The sequence below is a fragment of the Pocillopora damicornis genome, chromosome 2 (genome assembly GCF_964200805.1).
Source record: "Pocillopora damicornis chromosome 2, jaPocDami1.2, whole genome shotgun sequence".
Taxonomy (NCBI): domain Eukaryota; kingdom Metazoa; phylum Cnidaria; class Anthozoa; order Scleractinia; family Pocilloporidae; genus Pocillopora; species Pocillopora damicornis.
Window position 1 is genome coordinate 408606 of NC_142671.1, and position 21298 is coordinate 429903.

The window sequence follows — 21298 nt, forward strand, 5'->3', positions numbered from 1 at the left end:
ATGACAACTTCTGGAATGCCGTGGCGACAAAAGAATGACTTAGGTGTAAAAAAATATTTTCTGTGATGGTGCTATTGAGGGGTGCTACTTCAAAGAATTTGGTATTATCAACAGAGTTGATAATGTAATAATGGCTGTAAATATATGAAAATCAAATATGTGCACTGCGGTTGAAGAAACGAATATAGATCAGCCACTGCTGAACTAGTAGTTGAAGTATTACTGATTCAGCTATTATTTACCACTTCGAAGGTTTATTTGGATCCAACATAGTGATTGGCTCCCAGTTAGCTTGTCAGCTCAGTTGGTAGAGCGCTGCACTGGTATCGCAGACGGTCATGGGTTCAAATCCCGTGCGGGCCTAAATTTTTTTCAGGCCTTATTTCAACTACTTAAGTTCAGAGGTGTTCATAACTGCGAGGATCGATTCTATATTTGTTTGATAATGTAAATTGGCCACCGTAAAGAGTTTCAAAGCTGACGTTTCGAGCGTTAGGCCTTCGTCAGAGCTCTCCCTCCTTGTTGAATCGTGCTCGTTTAATAATAATATTAGTACGGCTCACAAAGTGTGTTTCGAAGCATGATTTGGAGCAATTGCAGAATACTCTGCCACTTTGGTCCACCTCATTTACATGTGTGGGAGGCTTTGAAGATCGAGGCATAACACAATAAACGTTATTCTTATTCAGTGACATGTAAATGGTGGCAGGGTATTCTGCAGTTTAGCCCAGGATTTCACTCTGTCGTGACCTTTCTGAGAGATGAAAGCTTTTCAGAACTTCGTTCGTATTTCCAACCATAGCGTAGATCAACGCATTTATTAGGACCTTCTCATCTTTTTCATCGAGGCCTGCTACGATGCGATGGCATTAGCACCATTCGATCCAGTTCTTCCACTACTGGCTTTTTTTTTCGGAACCAATTTTTCCGGTAGAAGAATTTGTGCGGATGTCACGACTTGTAGTCGTTGGGAACAGATCGCACTCTCGGCACCATGCAACGTTCTGCGGGGAATGAATCGGGCTTTCTAGATTACGTGTCGATCATCACACAAAGATCATGGCCAAACATCACACATGAAGTTAGTAACACCCTTTTTAACTGTAGAGTCTTTGTAGCTCAGTGATACAGCTTCGGAGCGCGGAATCCGGCGAAGGTCTGCGGTTCGATTCCTCCTGTCCTCTGCAGGAGGATAAAATTACACGATCACAAATTTCTCCTGCTGACCTAGCTACTGTCACATCACATCCCACATACCCCACCTTCCTCAGTGTGATAGAAAACACAGGTGCCTATGGCATAAAGCTCTTGACTTTACTTGAAGGCTGGTCTTGTAGGGCCATAGGTAATCAGTGTAGGGTGGATATAGCGGTAACCGGTTACGTCGCCCGGAACCTGAGTTGTGTTCAAATAAAAAGTCAAGTCGCCGAAGAAACTAACACTTAAAAGATCAGACTTAGACTGTGAATAGGCAGTAAAGATCATAAATCCTTATGACTGAAGCGCTGTTTGTGTCCGACAACACCATGAAGATTATGAAATATTCGAAATATGTTCAAGTGACGACTTTAAAAGTATGGTATGTTCTCGTTTCATACTCATGGAAGTTTCGTAAACTTGAGGAAGTTAATCACTCAAGCGATATTGGTTTTCTAACAAAACCATGAAGATTTCGACTATACAGAAATCGATTATATGGTCAGAATTGAAATATATTCGAGTAATGACCCTAAAAGCGCTGTTGAGTGCCGGTTTCGTTTCTTTGAGCCTGGAACTCTTGCACTTATTTCCAATGTCGATTTAAAACCTAAAATTTACCTATGTGAATGCTTTGGATATACTCAATAAACGCTCGTTGTCGCACTCATTTACTTTATTCACTTATGTTCCATATAAAGCCAAAGGCTACTGGAAATGAACTTACAAAACGCTAACTGATGCGATGTACAACATGTACAATACAATTGTATAAGATGGGTTAAACACACCAGGCTGCTTGGAGTCTATATTGATAATAGACTTAACTGGGACTACCATGTCAAAGCACTAAAGATCAGCTTTGCAAATAAGCTTAACATGCTGAAGCGCAGCTTGTTCTTACCAAGACCCATGCTACTGGACTTATACTTTAAAGTAATCTACCCATCAATTATATATGGTATCACCGTCTGGGGCGGCCTTACTAATAAGGAGGGCCTAATTGCATTAGAGTCTTTACACTGTAGAGCGGCAAAATTAATTTTTAACTGGCCATGGGATATGCCTAAGTCTGACGTACTAAGCAAAGCTCGATGGTCTTCTATTGAAACCACATATAAAGTTAATTTAGCTAAACTGATGTTCAAAATAGATAAGAAGACTTTACCTATATCCATCTTAGATACCACCGAAGAAGTTGACGTGAATACTAAGAAAAATCTAAGAAGTAATGCCAACATAAAAGTACCAAAATTCAATACATATTACATGAAAAACAGTTTTTCCAGAAGAGGACCTATCGTTTTTAACACACTTCTCCAAGAATCAAATTTAAGAAATATAACCATTAAGCAGCTCTCCTCGTTAGCCTACAAATCAAAGGCACTTTTAAATTTGAACTTTAATTCCATCTCTCCACAGACAGTGAATTTTAAGGACCCCAATTTTAAATATTTTTAGATCTTCTAATTTTGATAGGCTACTTTAATTATTGTATTTTACTACATTTCATTTTATTCCATTTTACGCACGACCCCACAAGCGTGTAGTCGCTTTAACAATTATCGTGTTTAAATAAAGTCTTTGTTGTTGTTGTTGTTGTAAAATGAATTTACACACCAACATTTGCGGCTCTAGTTCTCAGGAGAATATCCAAACACGTGCATTCACCATCTTAACTAATCGTTTACTAATCAAGTTTCATATACTGCAATACGATGAAGATTATGACGTCACGGTAACACCATACATGCTACGATTCATCTAAATAAAGCGGAATACTCATATTTCTTAGTGAAAGTGAGTGAGGTTAAATCTATTTACCTGGTTAAACTCTGACAATAAATTTTTTGCTCCTTTACATAACTCAGTTATACTAAGATCGGAGGCGTATACAGTATACGTCATTACGTAATACCCGCTATCTACAGCCGTGAGAATATTATACATTATGGCAAGTTTTCCTAGGAGGGGAGAAAGTGCAATGCAGTCACAGAGTGGAGACAATCTGCGACATGACTTACATGCCTAAACTTGAGAGCAATAGCGACAACATTACTAAGCTTTGTCCGTGCAGAACTGCATTGCTGAGCCCTGTAATGACAGTTAAGGCGTCAGGAATTCAACGATATGTTTCATTATGAAAAAAAGCTGAACCCACAAATAACCACAGTACACCTATTAGTAAAACTAGTTTTCGTAACAATACAGACAGGAGCCCACTGCAAACGGCAGGTGATCGTTCATGACAGTTTGTTTCTAGAATGGAGATGTTGAAATGTCAGTGTTCTCTGCAACTTCTTAGTACGGTCTTCATCTCTGCACACGCCGAGTGAGTTGCTCAAGAAATCTCTCCAGGACTTCAAACCCTGGCTCTTCGAAGCCCTGATATCTCGCCACTCTTCTCTCGTCCAGGTCATGAGGCCACTGTCCACCCTCTCCTCGCTCCATACGCAGCCGATCGAGTTGCAGAAGTCGGTCACGTGCTCCCTTTATATCTGTCTGCAGCTGAAGATCTTCTGCTATTTTCAAAGCCTCAGACACTGAACTGATGGCTGTGGAGAAGCACGCAACAGTAATGTTTGAACTCATCATTAAATAACACTTAAACATTCAAAAGTAAATGTTGGGTAAATGAGAAAAAAAATTGAAAATTAAAAAATAACGCAAACAACCATTAATTTTACCAACCTTCTTCATATTGTCCTTTCCTGGTCAGTAAGTCACCATAGGCATTACAAAACAATGCTTTGTCCCTCATGGAGCAATTTACAAGAAACTCTCTGTTGAATTGTTGAACAAACTCCTTCACTTTGTCTAACACTTTGTTGGACACAGCTATCTGCAAGTTTGTGGCTTGGTCTCGAGTGGAGTGAAGATAGAATAGAATCATTCTAATCAGAGCCCTTCTGGGACTATTAGCATTCCTTCTTTGAGTTTTGTTGAGCTGGTGTCTGTAGTGTAGCATTGCATCCTTCAAGGCTTTCTTGAGTTTCTTTTTTTCTTGCTCAGTGATTCCTTCAACAGTGCCCTTCTCAGACAACAAAGCAGCAAGACAGGTTCTGTTAATTGCAGTCTCTTCACCAGGGACAACAGACTCTAAGAGCTGAAAAGAAGGAGAGAAAAGAAAAGTCCTCTAAGCCTCATTCAACATGTCATGGATAATCTTCTTTCTCTCTTCAGATGGTAACAACAAGGCTCTGAAAGAGTGCCTATCAAACTCATACAGCATAGTGGCTTCAGAATGAAAGACATCTTCACAGAACACTTTTGTCAACTATGCCTTTTTCATGTGAATGTGTGAGACAAAACATCTTTTTACATATTTCTTTTAACAGAAGCATCACAAAAAGGGCCATGAACTAAGACAGGGATATTGTCAGGTAAGTTTCCAGTGATGCCTACATGCAAAATAAGATGTGTAGAGACACAGAAACATTTAAGAGGTGAAGGTAATAAAATGCCTATAAAAACAGACGAATTTTAAAGCAGCTTATGCAGAATGAAAAATTTTTATTAAGGTGATAACTGACCCTGTTTTAGACATTTTATACACACATACAGAAATAAGTAGAAATAAGCTTGTACAGATGTAGATACACATAATTATGGAATCTGGAAAAAGCTAAACTCTGTTACATATACAAATTAATGGGACAAATAATGAAAGAGATGAAAAAATAAATGGTTCTAGATAGAAATAACTAACCTCAGTAGAAGAATCCAAAAGTTCCTCAGCCTTAGTAAAGTTCCTTTCCATCTTGTAAGCACTTGAGATAGTGCACTTTGCCGTTCCAGCAATAGAATTGTAATTTGGTGAGTGGTAGGTGTTAGCATGAAGGCAGATGCTCTCACCCAACTGCTTGCATCTTTCATAATCTCCCATCTGGTACAGCATGAGACTTTCCTAAAATGAATGAATAAAATTATAAATAAGGAATTCAAGCTCATATTTCCAGAAATACTTTTCTGATCATGCCACCAATTATAATAGTAGTTTATCATGATGAACATGCACCTCTTGAACATTATTTAATATGTGGCACATAGTAACCAGTGCAGATTAAACGTTAAGAAAGCTTTCAAGCACAATCAAAATTAAAGTCTGTGCTACATGAATACATTTGGGATTTTATTCCATTTGTAAAAATATAATTATGTGGTACATGTATATTGCTCAGTTGGTACATGCACTGGTCAATTTAGCAGAGTGTATTACACTGTAACACCACCTTAATTCAAAAGTTTGTTTTAATTCAACTCTTCCGTCTCTGTTTGGACACAAATGTACAAGAAATAACTAAGACACCTTGTTTTCTCGGTCTGTACTATAAGTTATGGACCTTTGTTTTTGGCTCAGAATCTTGCTCCGCTACTAAAAGCACAAACCTTGAACTTGGTTAGTAAGAGGTATTTACACAAGCACTGCAATGAGCCAAACAAAGGCCAAGTGAAGCCTCAATACTTCTACATACATTCCATAATATTGAAACCATAATTATAACTAACAGTATACTGTAATAATGTAACATTGACTACACTATACCTCCAGCTTTACAGCAAGTTGCAGATCCTGTAGTAAAGCCTCTGAATGACTGAGCTCGCCTATGGTCTGGAAGAGACGGAGTTGATCTCGTCTGAAGCATCTCTCTGCACCTGACACAAAATGATAACAGTTTGTTTCATGACATGTTTGGTTCACCACAATTCAAAGTAAAGCACTGTGATTCCAATATTTCCACTGATACTTAGTAAATTGTGTACAGGAACAAATTCAATTAAATTGTGAGCTACTTACAATGTATTAACCAAAAGATGTATGCAATAATAATAGAAATTTTTTAAATGTAAAGCTTAGCAGTAACAGGGAGGGAGGTTCTTGGGTCAATTTTTGCTTTGTATGTGTTGCTGGCCTCTCAGAACCTCTAAAAAACCCTCAGTTGTCACAATCAGTTAACAAGAATGCAAGGAGTTTTATAATGGTCATAAATTCAACAGCATCCAATGTTGGTAATAATAATAATAATAATAATCAATAATTATTATGGTTAATTAATAAATACATATAATGTACAATTATAGTTTTCCTTATCCTTAAATTTACCATTTTCCACTAATTCCTGAAAATATGACACAATCTTCTGAGCTTCTGGAGTTCCCAAAATACCTGATGTATGTAAAAATATATACAATCTCCACTGAGTATTGCAGTATACATGTACAAGACTGCACACAGTGACTATACATTAGCTAGGTTCAGTTGTCAAATCAAGCAAAATTGAGGTGCACTAGTCAAAGTTATTTCAAGCTTTCTTACAATTATAAAGAATTCTGTATTTTTACATGCATTGGATTACCTATGAACTTTATTCAAAAATTTGATAATAGTCATACATGTACAAGTATGTTTTGTAAAGTCATGTAAGTTTTAAGCTGGCTCATAATCCACCAATATTAAATCTTCAATAATTTGACGTGTTAACTCCAACAATGATCAACTTATAGCCTTAACAATAATTATCCTTACCTGAAGACAGGCAATCAGAATTAAACAAGGAAGGAATGAAGAAGCTCATTTAATAGCCAAGAGTAGCCAAGTGTTCTACATGTAAATGAGATCTATTGTTACCAAAGACTGATATGTCATAGATTCAGTAAACTTCAAGCAAGACCAGTTTTATGAAACCATGTTATCCACTGACATTCCATCAAGTAACCTCCCTGGACATGTGCTTTGTCTGAATATTATCATACACTAGCACCCTTAAGTGAACAACAAGCCAAGCAAGCATACACAGATTGTGTATGCTAGTAAACCAAGTTTATTTTGGCACACACAGGACAACAGAAACTTACCAACAAGTTCCTTTTTAGGGCATGGTAATTCCACTGATGACAAGGAATGGCCATCACAAAAGTCAAACAAACTCGTCTGTTGATAATGGGTCAATACTTGGAGTTGTATGTCATCTAGCAATTCCCCAGTTACTGCTCTGAATTCAAGTGAAATGAGGTACTCAGTAGGAATGCTAGCTGGAAGGAGAAATACAAAATTCCTAGTGAAGGAACCCAGCTCATCTCCACTGCAGTCAATGGCCAATGTTTCTGCGAGATACATGGAACCAGCTGGTTTCACTTCTGCTTTGATCACACTTCGTCCTCCATTCTGCAATCAGAACACAGATTAAATGAAGTTTAAGAGCTGAAGATTATATTCAAAGAGCCACTGATGACCTCATTGATGCAAATTCTGTTTGGAAATGAATAAGGATTTTGCAAAAACAATTGGAGTCCAGGAAAACATACTGGGCTAGCAATTAGTGTGTTGATCAATCAGCCAGTGGTGATGAGAGTAATATACAATAAATATATTTTCATATATAGGCTGTTCATATCAATACCTCAAAGGCATAGTCTTTAAGGCAAAAAAACGTTCTTTCTAGTGAGTATTAGCCGTAGAAAGAGAGTATAGGAATCGGTGTTTTCTTTTTTCTTTTTGTTTTTTTGAAGTATTTACTCACCAACTCGAGTTTCAAAAACACTTCCACAAAAGTCCTTGTTCGCTAGGACAAACAGGATTCCCAAAAGGATGTTTAGGCTAGCAATGAAAAACTGGGTCAGCCCTAAAACGGCCACTCTAAAATTGGCCGTGTCATCTTTTCCAGGTGGAGCTCCTTAGTTTTCTTGTTGCATATCAGCTTTCTTATACTTGCCTTCCTCTGTAAGCAGAGTGACATTGACTCACAATTGAAATACTTATTGTCTATAATTCATGATTCCTTTTTTTCATCGCTGTAATTGTTCTTCAGTTTGCATGAAAATTTCTTTTGCTCGTCGCAGTAATAGAAGAGTTTGTTTTTACTTTTATCATTGTCATTGATAATCTGATTCGCCAAATCAACTGGGTGGCTTTTGTTTTGAGGAATTTGCAATTAACGGGTCAACTTTGCTCACGAGAAACGTCCACACAGGAAGCCTGACGATACAATTTAAAAGAAAAGTGATTTTTTCGTTTTGTTTTTCTTGACATGACATCGAAAGGACAAAAACTCATCCATTTCATACTTTGAGTAACTTTTTTTCGCTTAATTAAGTACCAAGTGGATTACATCCGTTCAGCTCTGATCACCTTATATTGCGTGAAAGTTTTTATAATCACAAATAGCTGTTCAAAATTATAAACTCTTTTTTAACTAATAAGAACGTTAATATAGATGCCGAGAACATAAAACGTAATTATCCTGAGAGTTAGAGATAAAGCGAACCTACTAATTTGCATCAGGCTGCAAACTTTTTGTAAACAGGTGACATTACCAACTCTTTCAACACATTACTTTTGCAGAAACGAAGCGAATATATATAAATATATATGTATATGTATACATATACATATACATATATATACACATATGACACGTTAAAACGTTACGTCTGACCAAATGAACATTTTCTTTTTGTCATTCTTAGCTCTCAGATCGATAAATAGAAAACCGGTAAAGTTCCGGTTCCGAGAAATGGTCGGACATAAAAAGCTACATAATATAAAAATTGTTTCCCATGTCATCAACTAATGAGGTATATCAACGCTATCAAGAAAGGGTTAAGGATGTACACTGTAGCTGACCATTACAAGAACCAAGTAATCTTTAAGAGAAATGTCTGCAGAAAGAGAGACCTGTAAATTGTAACATGGAATTAGAAATTATATCAAATCTCCCACCTTGTCTGAAAGACTGGATGGAAACACAACTTATCACAGGGAGAGGAAAGCAAGTTATAGACCTATAAGTAAAATTAATCTAGCTTGACAAGTTTTTTTGTAGGCCTTCTTTTACTAACTCTGTCATATTGATTATAATAGATGGTGTGAGTACTTACAACTTTGCATTGTTGATTTCCAGCAGCCACCAGTCGGCAATCAAACAGCTCTTGCTTGTCATTCCTTAATGCCACCACTAATTGGATTTTGACAAATGGACCAGGAAAAAACTGTAATCCATTAGAGGATGCAGAACACAGAGAGCCTTCAAGCAAAAGGCATCTGAGATTTGGTATATGATGCCGACATGCCTCCAAAATTTCCAATTTGCCTCTAACTATCTGTGAGGCCCAATCTTTGGGGCCAAAAGTAACAAGAGGTCGAGATCCTGGGAGAATACAACAACAGAGAAATTGATTTCAAAATATTCACTATTATGACACAGATGTTAAACAGATCTCACCTAAAATCTTAATCTTATATGAAAAGATTGCTATTTGAAAGAACATTATTTGGATGCTTAAAAACTTAACTCTTCATTTAAATGTATACTGTACATGCATGAACTCACTGGCTTACAACAACCACACATCATTCAAGACAAATTCAACAGTTACATCCAAATTGCTTTGCCAGTTCCTTAGTTTACAGATGCACTATACATTAGCCAGCTGACTGTCAGTGTTTACCAATTGCTATTATGGGGAGACATTTCATTGTATATACTAGCTAAACTTCATTAAATTTTTCAGTTGACACATAGTATGTTTTCTGACCAATTTATAAGTCTTTGAGGGGTTAAATCTGTTTTCAGCAGTGATTTTTAATTTGTCATCACTGCAGTTATGATACCTGACCAATCTGTGTTTTACATGTCACTATTTCATTGATGAAAGCAATTCATTCTGGTTCGAAAATTATTTAAAACAAAATCAACCTTCACAAACACAAATGTATTTTTCTCTCAGCGAGCATTTACATGTCACGTGGAATTTTTTATATTTATTTTTATGCATTTCTGGCATTACTAACATTGTCGGTTTTAGTTTTGAACAATCGAAATATAATTATATAATTGTATGTATACATGCCAAAATTGTACACTCAAACTCGATTTAACTCGACCTGTAACTGCAAATCAAAGTCACACCCCCATTTCTTGAGAAGTTTTTCAAAACTCAAACAATTTTCGTTATTTTATTTTTTTATCAGTTTTATCCACGATAACTCGAATCAGGTCAATTGCCGATTGGTGGCAAATCAAAACAAACCACTATTTTGTCCAAAATACGAATTTTAGCATTGAGGAAGCCAGAGATTCTGTCTTCTTTGGTTACTTAATTACGCAAAACGACTGTCAGTCCAATTCTGGTTTCGTTTTGTATTTTCAAAAATGTTCGCTGCTTATTAAACCCTTTCTACAAAAACGTTCTTTTTGATGGCTTGACGTCTCAACGCTGCAAACTTCTTGAAAATAATTAATTTTCCATGAAGGTTAGAACCATCAAGACTCGACCGGAGTTCGTCGAAGCTACTTTAAGTGGTGAACATGTCTGATGCATACGCAATAATTTACAGAACGACGTTGCATGCACGAAAACGAAAATAAAATAAGCACATTACTCTTGTTACTGTGACTCGAATTTTGAGGGCGAAAACGAAGATAAATATTGAGATGTTCCGAAAGAAATGTAAAAGACTCAGCTCTTCTCCTTTGGGTAAGCAGCTGAATTGCGAAATCAATGACTTCCCGCTCTCCTACCTCTGAAACTTTGTTCCCGCGACATTACGAGATGTGTACCGCCATTGATAGTAGCTTCTCTCAAGCTACTGTCAAGTTTATTTTGTTCCATTGACTGGCTATCACGTGATCGTCTGGAGAAATGACGTAGTCGAAAGTTCACGATTCTGTCAATTAACTTCCAAATATCTTCCGCAAATGAGCAAGTTCCCCGCCATCTTTGCCATTTCAGATTGTCGACGAAATCCAAAAGCTCCTTGACTCATAATCACTCTTATTTCTGGTTCATAGTTAAAGCATGAGGAAAGTATTTCAATGAGTTATAATCTATTGAATGAGATATATCTATGACTTGGAGCGCTCAACTAACTCATAGGATGGCGACAAAACTCTAACCACCGTCCGCCATCACTGAAAATAGTTTCACCCCAAGATCCTGGGTTAGAGTAAAATAACCAATCAGCTGGTAATACAGCTTAGCGATTTTGACCAATAAGTGTACAGCAAAGTGATAGTAAGAGACCAATCAGAAGTAAGAATCGAAACGCAAGTAATCTTTGAATTTAAACTTGAAACAAACAAAATGGCGACCCATAGTGAGTCTGACTCTGTCCCACATTTCTCAGACATGGATTCCCCTGGAAGCTCTGTTTCCTCTTCTTTGCAAAGAGAATACGAAGAGCTTCTTAAGTACGCTGTTGTTACACCGAAAATTCAAGTTGTTCCAAGTGTGTACGAGCCATGTATTCCTTCGAAAGATGATAGTAGCGGTGCCTTCATTGAAACAAACGACAGCAGCTCTTCGACTTCGAAAACTACGTCGGTGTCGACTCAAAGTTCCCAACCAACAACAGAGGAATCGCATTTAGTCGATAAAGAAGAAGTGAAGAAACTTTCGGGAACCCCCTCTCTCAAAGTGTCGTTTCAAGGACAGGGATCAATAGCTCGAGATTCCCTGCTTCGATCAGGTAATTTCTAGACATCTATATCAGTTACAAACGTTAACTTATTAAGAACTTTGTGGTAAGCTACAGGGGTACGTATGCACTGACTCTACCCTTAACTCAGAGCATGTGTTATCATGAATTATCTTCTCATAAAACGATAAAAGCTAAAAGAGGAAATTGAATTAAATTCGTTTGTGCGGCGAAAAATGTGTGCAGGTTCAGAGCTCAATTTTTCAACTCCTACGTTTACGTTAGTTGCTTAGCTTTGCAAGCTTGAAGTGAAAACAAAGTTGGAAAGGATGAGCGTGCATAAACCTCGCTATATTTCTCTTTTCAGCTGTGAAGAGATACTGCACTAAGCAATTGATATTTTGGAAGCGATGAAAATGAAACTCGGCTAACTTCATTACTTGCAAATTTCTCTCTTGTGCCTTAAGAAGTACATGCCAGAAAGGCCTTTCTGAAAAGCAATTGTTAACTGCATTTTAATTACACTGTAGAGGGAGGCATACTAACTCTTTAAGCATAGCCCTCAACCATTCCATCCTTTTTTAATTTTTCCGTCTATAACTTCTGTATTGGTGGTGAAGAGCATCCTTGAAGACTTGAACATATGTTATACATATCGTTCTTAGAAGCTGTTAACCATGCTTAGGAATTAGATTGTTTTGATTTTAGACTGAATGAAAATTAGTTATATTAAAGAAAATATTTATGTAACCTGGTGACAAATGTGTTTCTAACTGAGAAATATTCCTAAACATTATCTACATGTAATTTTAACAATTGACTCATTTATAAATGTTTTTCAGAAACAGATGCTGTTTCACCAGTCATAGCAGAAGCTGAACATGAATCATCATTATCTCACACTGCTGATGAGTCACCAGACTCCCCAGTGCCATCCTCACCTGTAATAGATGCTGACCTGGCCAGAATGGAGGCATTAATGGATAACTGGTGTTTGGATCTCAAGAGAAATGTTTTGGTATGTGACCTACATATCTGTACTGATTTTAAGACTTCAAATGTTGAAGTGAAGATTTATTCATGACCAAATCAAATTTACAAATTGACCAAATGAGGATTGATTAAAAGTGACTTTGTGACAATAATTATAATATTTTCTTATCCCAGTTTATACCCTATGGGCGTAAGTGAGAATGTACTTCATTCATGTTCATGGCCATGTGAAATTTTTCCTTCTCCAAACAGGCTGAATTTGCACAGTGTAAAATGGGGTTATTTGAAAAACAGAAACAGCTTTTGATGCAGGAGAAAAGAAGGTACTGTAACAGTTTTTGTATGCATGTAATACATGAAGAAAACATCTCAGGTGCTTCATTTTTTTCTTTGTTCCAATCAAAAAGCTGTACAGTGGGGAAAACTCTCACAACAAACAGACACTATTCAAGATAATGATATCATTTAATATCATGTAATAACATAATATTTATGCAACTGTTTAATAAATGTTAAACTAGATTTAAATTTTAGAGAGTAAAAAAATCCTGCTTTATTACCACTTCTAATTACCAGTACTCCTAATTACAATGTACAATGTACATTGTACAGTTAGGAGACAAAGTGAAATGAAAATTATTTAAGGTAGAAGAGGTTTTTTATGCGAATTGCAATTTGTAGAATGTGAGTAATATAATTCTTTTATGTCAGTAATCAGTACTTTAGCCTAACTTCTATCAACTGAGATACTGCTCAGGTACATGTTTATGTGTTAGTCTACAAAGTTGTTCCTTTTAGGTTAAACATTGTCTATTCATGGTGTAACAGATGCCAGGCAATGGGCAGCCTTTGCTAGTTATTTTACACATTTTTCCAGCCACCTCTGGATTTATACTGTACAATTTTTGCAGTTTACTAACATGTTGTATAGATGGAAAAGCTCCTTAAAGGTGTTTAAAAATCCTATTAAAGGGGCATAAAAGCACAAATTCAGTACGTCTTTTTTACTTAATTATGCATCTCCATAGTGGTGTGTAAATGTTGAAAATCTTCAAGGCATATAATGGCATAGTCTTGTACATGTCCCTCTCCAATGGTTTCCACATAGTTCATTTTTTAAGGAAACTGTTCCCATTCTCTTAAATCTTCTTTAAAGTCTTGATTAACACAATGGAAAGAAGAAGTAGAATGATCCTTACGGGCAGGCATTACATTGAACACATGGCATCGAAAATGTGACCTCTGAACACCTGGATGGGATATGTAATCTTCTTGGTGCCCAGGACATTTGTCTGAGGGGCAGGCTGGGCCACAATGAAACTTGACATGCGGGAAGTACCCCGTACAGATATCTTCAATCATGGTGAACATTTGACTCAGTGCATATGAGGGTTTGATTTCTTGTCCTTTTCTGTAAAATGGAGAAAAACTAAATTTTAGAAATGGGGTACAATTGGATAGTGTGACAACATATAGTGCTGAAGCATACATTCAGAAATAACAATAGATTTGTTTTGCCCTATCTATGTAAATAATTAATAGTAGATAATTAGTGGATGCTAGGATTGAAATTTGTGTTTTTAATTACATGACTGCAAATGTCCAGGAATTGGTTATTATACTTTATGTTGTGTTATCATTTTATCTGATATTCTTACTTAACAAAGAAAATGCACTTTCATTTACAGAACTAAATGTGTGCTCCAACAGCAAGTCTTCCTTTTAGCTCTACTGTCTTAATGACCAATAATAATAGAGCTAATGTTTTGCTTGTTATTAAGAAAGTTAAAATTTAAATTGCAACTGTGAGAAGTTATCCAAGAACAAGGTCAGTGCAACATTACATGTGCCAGGTGTGAAGGATTTTGAAAAGCTGCTAGAATTTTATTATACCCCTCTCACATTGGCAAAACATGTTTATTTAATCCAGTTTTAAGTGAATGAAATAAAATGCTAAAGACCAGGGAGTGATGATAGTAAAGGACAATCAACACTGGATCTGTAAATCAGTGAAAGGTTACATTTATTTAGGGACTAACCTGTAAGTAAATGTCACTTCAATCATGTCTTCCTTCTTGAGTTGTAACACCTTGTAAGCTGTGCAAGGCCGCCACCAAAATCTGCCAACATCTTTACAAATGAGTGGTTTCCCCTCAGGAAATTCTACTTTACTGCTCCTGTGAGCACGGGACAACAGGTGTTGAAAGAGAGCCTCTGGAAGAGATCTTTTGAAAAACACATAGAAGACCTTGTCTGTTGGAGAATCATGCCACACTGGTGTGTTTACATCTGACATTGGCAACAGTGAAGGAACAAAGTGTGTGACATTTTCAGCCTCATTAATGTTTTCCCTGTTGTGAAATAATGGGCAAATGATGTCATACTCCTCAAGGAAGCTCTTCATTGCTTCTTCACTTTCTTTGCTTCCTGTTTCTCTTGAAATAATGTTCTTGAGGAGAGAGTCAGTGAGCATTCCAGTATCATGGAGCAATTTAAAATCCTGCCTCAAGCCACGCTGTTCCATCTCTTCCTTCTTTTCAGGTGGTGTCACCAACTGTATAATGATATCATTTAGTATCTGTGGCTTCAACAAAACCCATTCTGAGGAATCAGCATGGTCAATGAAGATGATGAGGCCTTTCTCATGAAAGTATTTTAGAGTTTCCTTGGACCAGTTGCTGCAAATAAAGTTACCAACTGATATGGGAAAATCTTTCAGTGTCACACAGAACTTTGCACTCTTGTTGTTTCTCAAGTTAATGATTGCATCTTGGATTTTTATCCATGAAAATGGTATTTCACGCCCAATAGTTGTCTTACACTCTTCAGCTGCAGCAATTATTACTCTCTTGAGATTTTGAATCCCAGTATCATTTTTTCCATAAGTATTCTCTACAGGGAAGTACAAGAGGTTGTCTTCTTCATTCAGAACAAGCTCATCGCTAAAGGAATCCAAAATATTCTGCCGCAGGTGCTTATCAATTTTGTTCAAACAAAGTTTTTCCATATGGCCCCTGTGTGTTCCAACAAGGAAGATGGGTGTCCTTGATGAGGCCTTACTGCAAATGGATTCCATCCAGAATTTAAGTCTTTGGATTTTTGCGGCCATGTTTCCAAAATTGTCATCTGCAAAGTTTGTCATGTTGAAGAGCACAAGATAGATGGCATTGTCTCTCATGAAGATATGATGGTAAACATAGTACTCTTCATCTCCTGAGAAGTCTAATATTTTTAGTTTAAGACTAGAAAATGTAGAATGTAGAGCCCTTCTCAACTTATGAAAATTCAGTGCTATTTTTTCAATTAAGATAAAAGTGAAACTAGCTTGCCTTTCCCTTGTATCCAGAGTATCATTGAAAATAGAAAACACAACATTCCAGTCACTGTACAGAGAAAGGCAGGCGGGTACTGAAAAAATTATAGTATACATATTAAGGGAACAAAACTGGATCAATTTTTCGAAGAATTTTTCCCAGATGATGTAAATAAGAAAGATCAAACCAATATCCTGTATGTTTACCAAAGCACATAAAGCCCGTGTAAACTTAAAGGTAACGAGGAAAGCGAGAGGAATCACTATGAAATGAAGAATGTGACAATACTGGAGGGTTGTCATGTTGATTGATATATGTAACTGAATAATGGCACCAAAACTTAAGCCACACATTACAGGAATCAAAAACAATAAGAAGCGTGGCAAAAAAGGTGGTGGATTGTTAAACTTTGTTTGACCTGGGACAGATGATTCGATCCCCATCCAATTACCAAGATAAGAATTGCAAATAGGGGACAAATAAAAGCTAATATCACAGATCAGGATGGTAACAATCACAATATGGAGTGCCCAGGTCAACATGTTATAATTAAGTATGCTTAAATCAAATGACGGTTCTAGATTTTGGCAATCGATTTCTTTGAAGAACCCTGCTATCACATGTGCAGCTCCCAATCCCGCTAAAACGCGACGTAGTGCGACTATAAGCCAAGTGAGTCTTAAAAATTCTGTTTGCTCAGATTGCTGAAGCTGTAGCCAAATTTGCAGAGAAAATACAGCAAATGAATATGCATAGAAACTGACAGACACTGTTGCGAAAGCCAAAAGGCATATGATCGAGATTATCCAGAATATACGTTGTAAAAGGAACATGACGTGTATCATTATTGACATTGCTGATGTCATTTCACTGTCAATGATAAGTTCGACTCCAGCTGGGCCAAACATCAAACCGTGGTACAGAACAGATTCCTGAAATCGGGTAAAGCTTCCAAATTTAAGACCATCGTCGGCGTGGAGTCTTTTCCACTTTCGGTCAACTAAACTTATTTCCACACCTTTAGTTCCTGGTTCGTCTAAATCAAATGGTTGCCCAGTAAGCGATTTTCTTAAACTTGTCTTGCCAACTCTAGCATCTCCTAGTATTAAACACTGGCCTTGGAAAACGTCCTGTTTGTACGATTCTGAGCCGTTTTGTTCGCTCCTAAAACCAAGATTTCTCAGAACTTGTTTATAAGACTCTTGTCCGCGTCCATCCGGCAAGCGTCTCTCAAACTGTAACTGGGACATCACCTCAGAGGCCGTTTCCAAGGTGTGATCGTTCGTTAGACGAATACGTTGCAAGTCTAAGGCCATCTTTTCACTTCTTTTTATAAGAGAAGGGTGTTTCCAATGAGAGACGCGGCGCACACACTTCGATTACCCTTGAGTTGACTCCCGGAAACTGTTCACGTGATCATATCTCGCCAAATGGCAAGGACTTTGCCGTCATGGGCTACTGATCGTTTTGTTTTCAAGGAGATAGACTTGCTAAGAATCTGTTTCTTAACTAGACGTTTTTGAGCTTTAATGAACGTTTATTTATGAAAACTTTTCTACCCCACAGACACGGCATTGAAATGCACAAGCTGATGAATGAGATGGAGAGTCAAAAAGAATTGTTGCTGACTTATGAACAGACCTTGACACACAAAGACTCCATTGTTACCAACATCACAAATGCTATTCACAAACAGGTTTGTTTTACATGTTTGTCTTGACAGTGAATTGTCTGATCGTGGGTCGCGAATGGAATAAATGAATAGAATGAGCTGAAATGAATGATTACATGAGACAGTCTGCTTTGTTTGTGCAGTGAGAGCCATCCACTGAGAAATCAAAATATAGCAGCATGTCCTTGTGTGTTTATTTCATATCATAACAGATTTACTCGTTTAGTAACTGGTTGATGATAAAATCGAAATTAAAATGAGCTTAAAATTTTTTAACCACAATACAGTTTAACTATTTACAGTTTTTTACTTCAGGCCGAGTTTAGTTCCTCTTGTTTGTTAAGTTCTAATGGCTAACTAAGCCACACGCCTCGAGCACTTTACACATTGCTCAGCTGCACCAAACAAGAAGAGATACAAGTTCTTTGTGATTAGACTTGAATTTTTCACCGTGACCCGTGACCCGCGACAATTATCCCACGGCGATTTGCTAGTGACAATTTATCCACGACGATTTGATTCTCCCGTTTGACACCTTGTGGAAACACTCTTCCGCGACTGGGTGTAATTTGTAAAAGTTAACAAACTTATCTGTTTTTCCATAGAGGGAAAGAAATGAACTTATGAAGGCTTTTACCTTGTGGAAAATCAGACACTGTGATGAAAAAAGAGAGGTTAGTTCAGGAACCTTGACAAAATCATGGTAGGACAATATTCGTAGACGTCTTTGCACGGGATTAAAATTTAGTAGTCTCTCTTGCTTAAACAATATTTATTATTATAGGAAATTATAATGAAACTACTGTATCTTCTCAGTGCTAATTAGTTCAAACCAGTAAAAGTTCCTCTTTGCACCTTAACACCTCGTATTTTTTGTGAATTCAACGTTTATTACCTTTCCACCTAAATCGTCTTAGGGCACATCACACCATTATTTCCTCACAAATTTGAGTTCTGTCGATTTTCTGACGGTCGTCATGTTGTTTCTTCTCAGAGTTTTGCATCCAAACTTGCCAGAAGACATTACAAACACGCTTTAAAGTCACGTGCCTGGAGTGCATGGCGGTCTGTTATTGAATCCAAATGGAAACAACGAGTGGAAAAAGCATGTCAGGTTATATGATATGTTTGTTAATGTCATTCGTAGTGACTGTCTATTTGACTTTCAAATGGCCCGGTATTCAGGGATTTTGATTCGTCCACGAATTACATGTAACCTTTTCTATTTTTTTCTGAAGGCGAAAGCTCAAGACGTGTGTGTCAAGTTGACGGAAGACTACGAAAGTCGTCTCGCAACAGTATGTTTTAAAATTTCTTTTTTTTTTCTTGTAATTTGACTGTAAACTTTAAACGCCCTCAGACGGAAGAGAGAGGTCCAAGGTTAACAAATCAATAATTCCTGGTGACAGGTGACAGGTTTTATGCTTCTGGTTTTGGTTTTCTTTCTTTTTATTTAAATAATTATGGCAAACTCCGCCAAGTTAACCCACTCCATCAGGTTCATTTGTGAATTGTTCTCCTGATCAGGCCACCCGTGAGCTGGAAATAGCGCGGAATGAGATCGCTCATCTTCATGCCGAGAGGGAACGGTATGAAGAAACTATGAAAAAGGCTTTCATGCGCGGAGTGTGTGCACTGAATCTGGAAGCCATGACTATGTTCAGAGAAGGTGAGGAGGGTGAAAGACGACCTACGCCTGCAGCTACAGGAATCAACGACAAAAACGGTGAGAGAAGGAATGAACCGTTCCTCATTTTTATCATTGTACTGCGTCATAATCAGTTGTGGAGCGCGACGCTGTATGCTATTATTAAGCATGAAAATTTTGCGCGAATTTGAACTTGCAGATTGGCGAGCTTTGTTGCATTGACACTTTTTCGCGTTTCAAGTTGCCTGAAATCTCTGCTGGAAACCCCTCTTTGCTATATTCTGCCGGTTCAACAGGAAGAACAAAAAGAATGATAGATTGGTGTACAGGTGACAGTGATTGGCAGTCGCGACATAACTAACGAACATTCAGTAATCATCATGACCGAGACAAAGAGACACATAATGTATAACAAAGTTTGGATGTTACCTGCGCTGTAATTAGTTGAAAAAGTGTGCTCTATCAGAGTATAGAGCATGCTGACGACACTGTTGTTCGCTTTGGAAATAAAGGTTGTTTTGAAAATTGAAAGTAACGCGTGGAAAATTTTGCGGATTGTTTATTTTGGAACAAATAGAGAAGCCTTGACTGTGCTCTGTTTTGTTGTAAAGCGCATAGGAAGCGGCTAGGGCAATCAAGAGGTGGGGAGAAACACTCGACTACGTCTCGTATTTCTCCCTACACTAGCTCTAGCCGCTTCCTGCGTGCTTTACAACAGAGCAGAGCTCAGTCAAGGCTTCTCTATTTGTTAATTGATTAATAACCCGTGTTATAAAATGGCGTCTCTTCTTTGCTTCGTCTCCAGATGAAGATATGCCGCGTCATCAACCAACTCTTCCAACAGTAACGACATCTGGTCCAGCTGTCACGCAACATCAGTTTAGTCACGTTCTCTCCAGACAGAGAACTTCAGCTGAGAAGCCTGGCCAGATAGGAAAAACTGTTACCGTGAAAGCTGTTTGCAGATCAGATATTCAGGGACAAAAAGGTGGCGCCGGTAAAAAATTTACGCATGTTTTTATCTTTTTTTTTTTTTTTTTTCTCTTTCCGTCGATGTATTTCTGATTTTCAAAGTCAATACTCGACCGGCGAGATGGCCGAGTGATCAAAGAGGAAGTGGGAGACTTCTCCGTGGACTACAGCGGGGAAGAGAAGAAATTAGTGAAAAGAATCCCAATACACCTATCATAACCAATATATATGTATCAAAATATTCTTGTCCCATGTGACTTTATTTCAGGTTTGGTAGGTACCCAAGGGCCTGTTAGTTCAGTTCTCGTTCAGAAGCATTCCACAGAATATGGTACCTCAGGAGCCCCTCCGAGTCGTCAGCGTGCACCACCAAGTAAAGCAGCCACCACGAGAACGTCACGTGGTCCAAGCGTGCAGACAATCCACACGACTCCTGTGAAAGTTGTACACTGAAATCCGCGCTAGTTTAGCCCCGCCATGTGTAGTCATAATCTCAACCGCTTGTTAGTAGTGATAGGTCGATTTGAATCAATTTATTTTTGTAATTTTGTAATAAATCATTTGTCTTATTTGATTTTGTCTTCCTTATGATGAACGAAAAACAAAACAAAAACATGCAATCACAAAAAATGCGTTTAGCGTTCGAAGCAGGAGACTGAGAGGTCTGTTTCCAATTGCAAGTAGAAGAAACCTCTGTAAACAAAGATCAGGCGAAGAAAAGGTTGGATCGTAGCCTCAAAATTTGAGAACATATGCAGACGGAAATTCGATACACACAGGATATTGTCTAGTTTTGTTTTTGTTGACTGCCTGTTGAAAGTGTTAAGTATTATGCGATGTTGGATGGTTAACACCATTCTGGATCTTTCTGTTACTTTTTGGAAGCTTAAGTGAGACCTCAAACACCTGGAGGTCTTAAATTTCTTTCAGGCGACTTTTACCTTTATAAACTAGTTTTGAGTAAAAAACTATTGGTACTGTCTTATCATAAATTTTCTGGAAAAATAAGATTTTGAGTTTACGAGAACATACTGACTAAATTTTCAGTAACCAGTGATCACATGTCCTTTTAGAGGACTTTTTGT

At 37.5% G+C, this 21298-nt stretch overlaps 3 protein-coding genes across 3 annotated transcripts; 1 reads left to right on the forward strand and 2 right to left on the reverse strand.

The window, feature by feature from the left end:
• Positions 1–1855: 1855 nt before the first annotated feature.
• LOC113685052 (uncharacterized) lies at positions 1856–11145 on the reverse strand. The gene is made up of 8 exons (XM_027202505.2): positions 10719–11145; positions 9076–9344; positions 7054–7363; positions 6302–6364; positions 5744–5853; positions 4907–5104; positions 3889–4303; positions 1856–3752 (listed from the first exon to the last, which is right to left on the reverse strand). The coding sequence occupies exons 1-8, from the start codon at positions 10807–10809 to the stop codon at positions 3511–3513; spliced, it is 1698 nt and encodes a 565-aa protein (XP_027058306.2). The 5' UTR covers positions 10810–11145; the 3' UTR covers positions 1856–3510.
• On the forward strand, positions 10902–20785 carry LOC113685051 (centrosomal protein POC5). Its single transcript, XM_027202504.2, has 10 exons — positions 10902–11665; positions 12457–12632; positions 12860–12930; positions 17488–17617; positions 18199–18267; positions 18588–18707; positions 18832–18891; positions 19121–19319; positions 20047–20238; positions 20482–20785. The coding sequence occupies exons 1-10, from the start codon at positions 11281–11283 to the stop codon at positions 20664–20666; spliced, it is 1587 nt and encodes a 528-aa protein (XP_027058305.2). The 5' UTR covers positions 10902–11280; the 3' UTR covers positions 20667–20785.
• LOC149049420 (uncharacterized) lies at positions 13054–17335 on the reverse strand. Its single transcript, XM_089194762.1, has 2 exons — positions 14647–17335; positions 13054–14018 (listed from the first exon to the last, which is right to left on the reverse strand). The coding sequence occupies exons 1-2, from the start codon at positions 17235–17237 to the stop codon at positions 13724–13726; spliced, it is 2886 nt and encodes a 961-aa protein (XP_089050888.1). The 5' UTR covers positions 17238–17335; the 3' UTR covers positions 13054–13723.
• Positions 20786–21298: the final 513 nt, after the last annotated feature.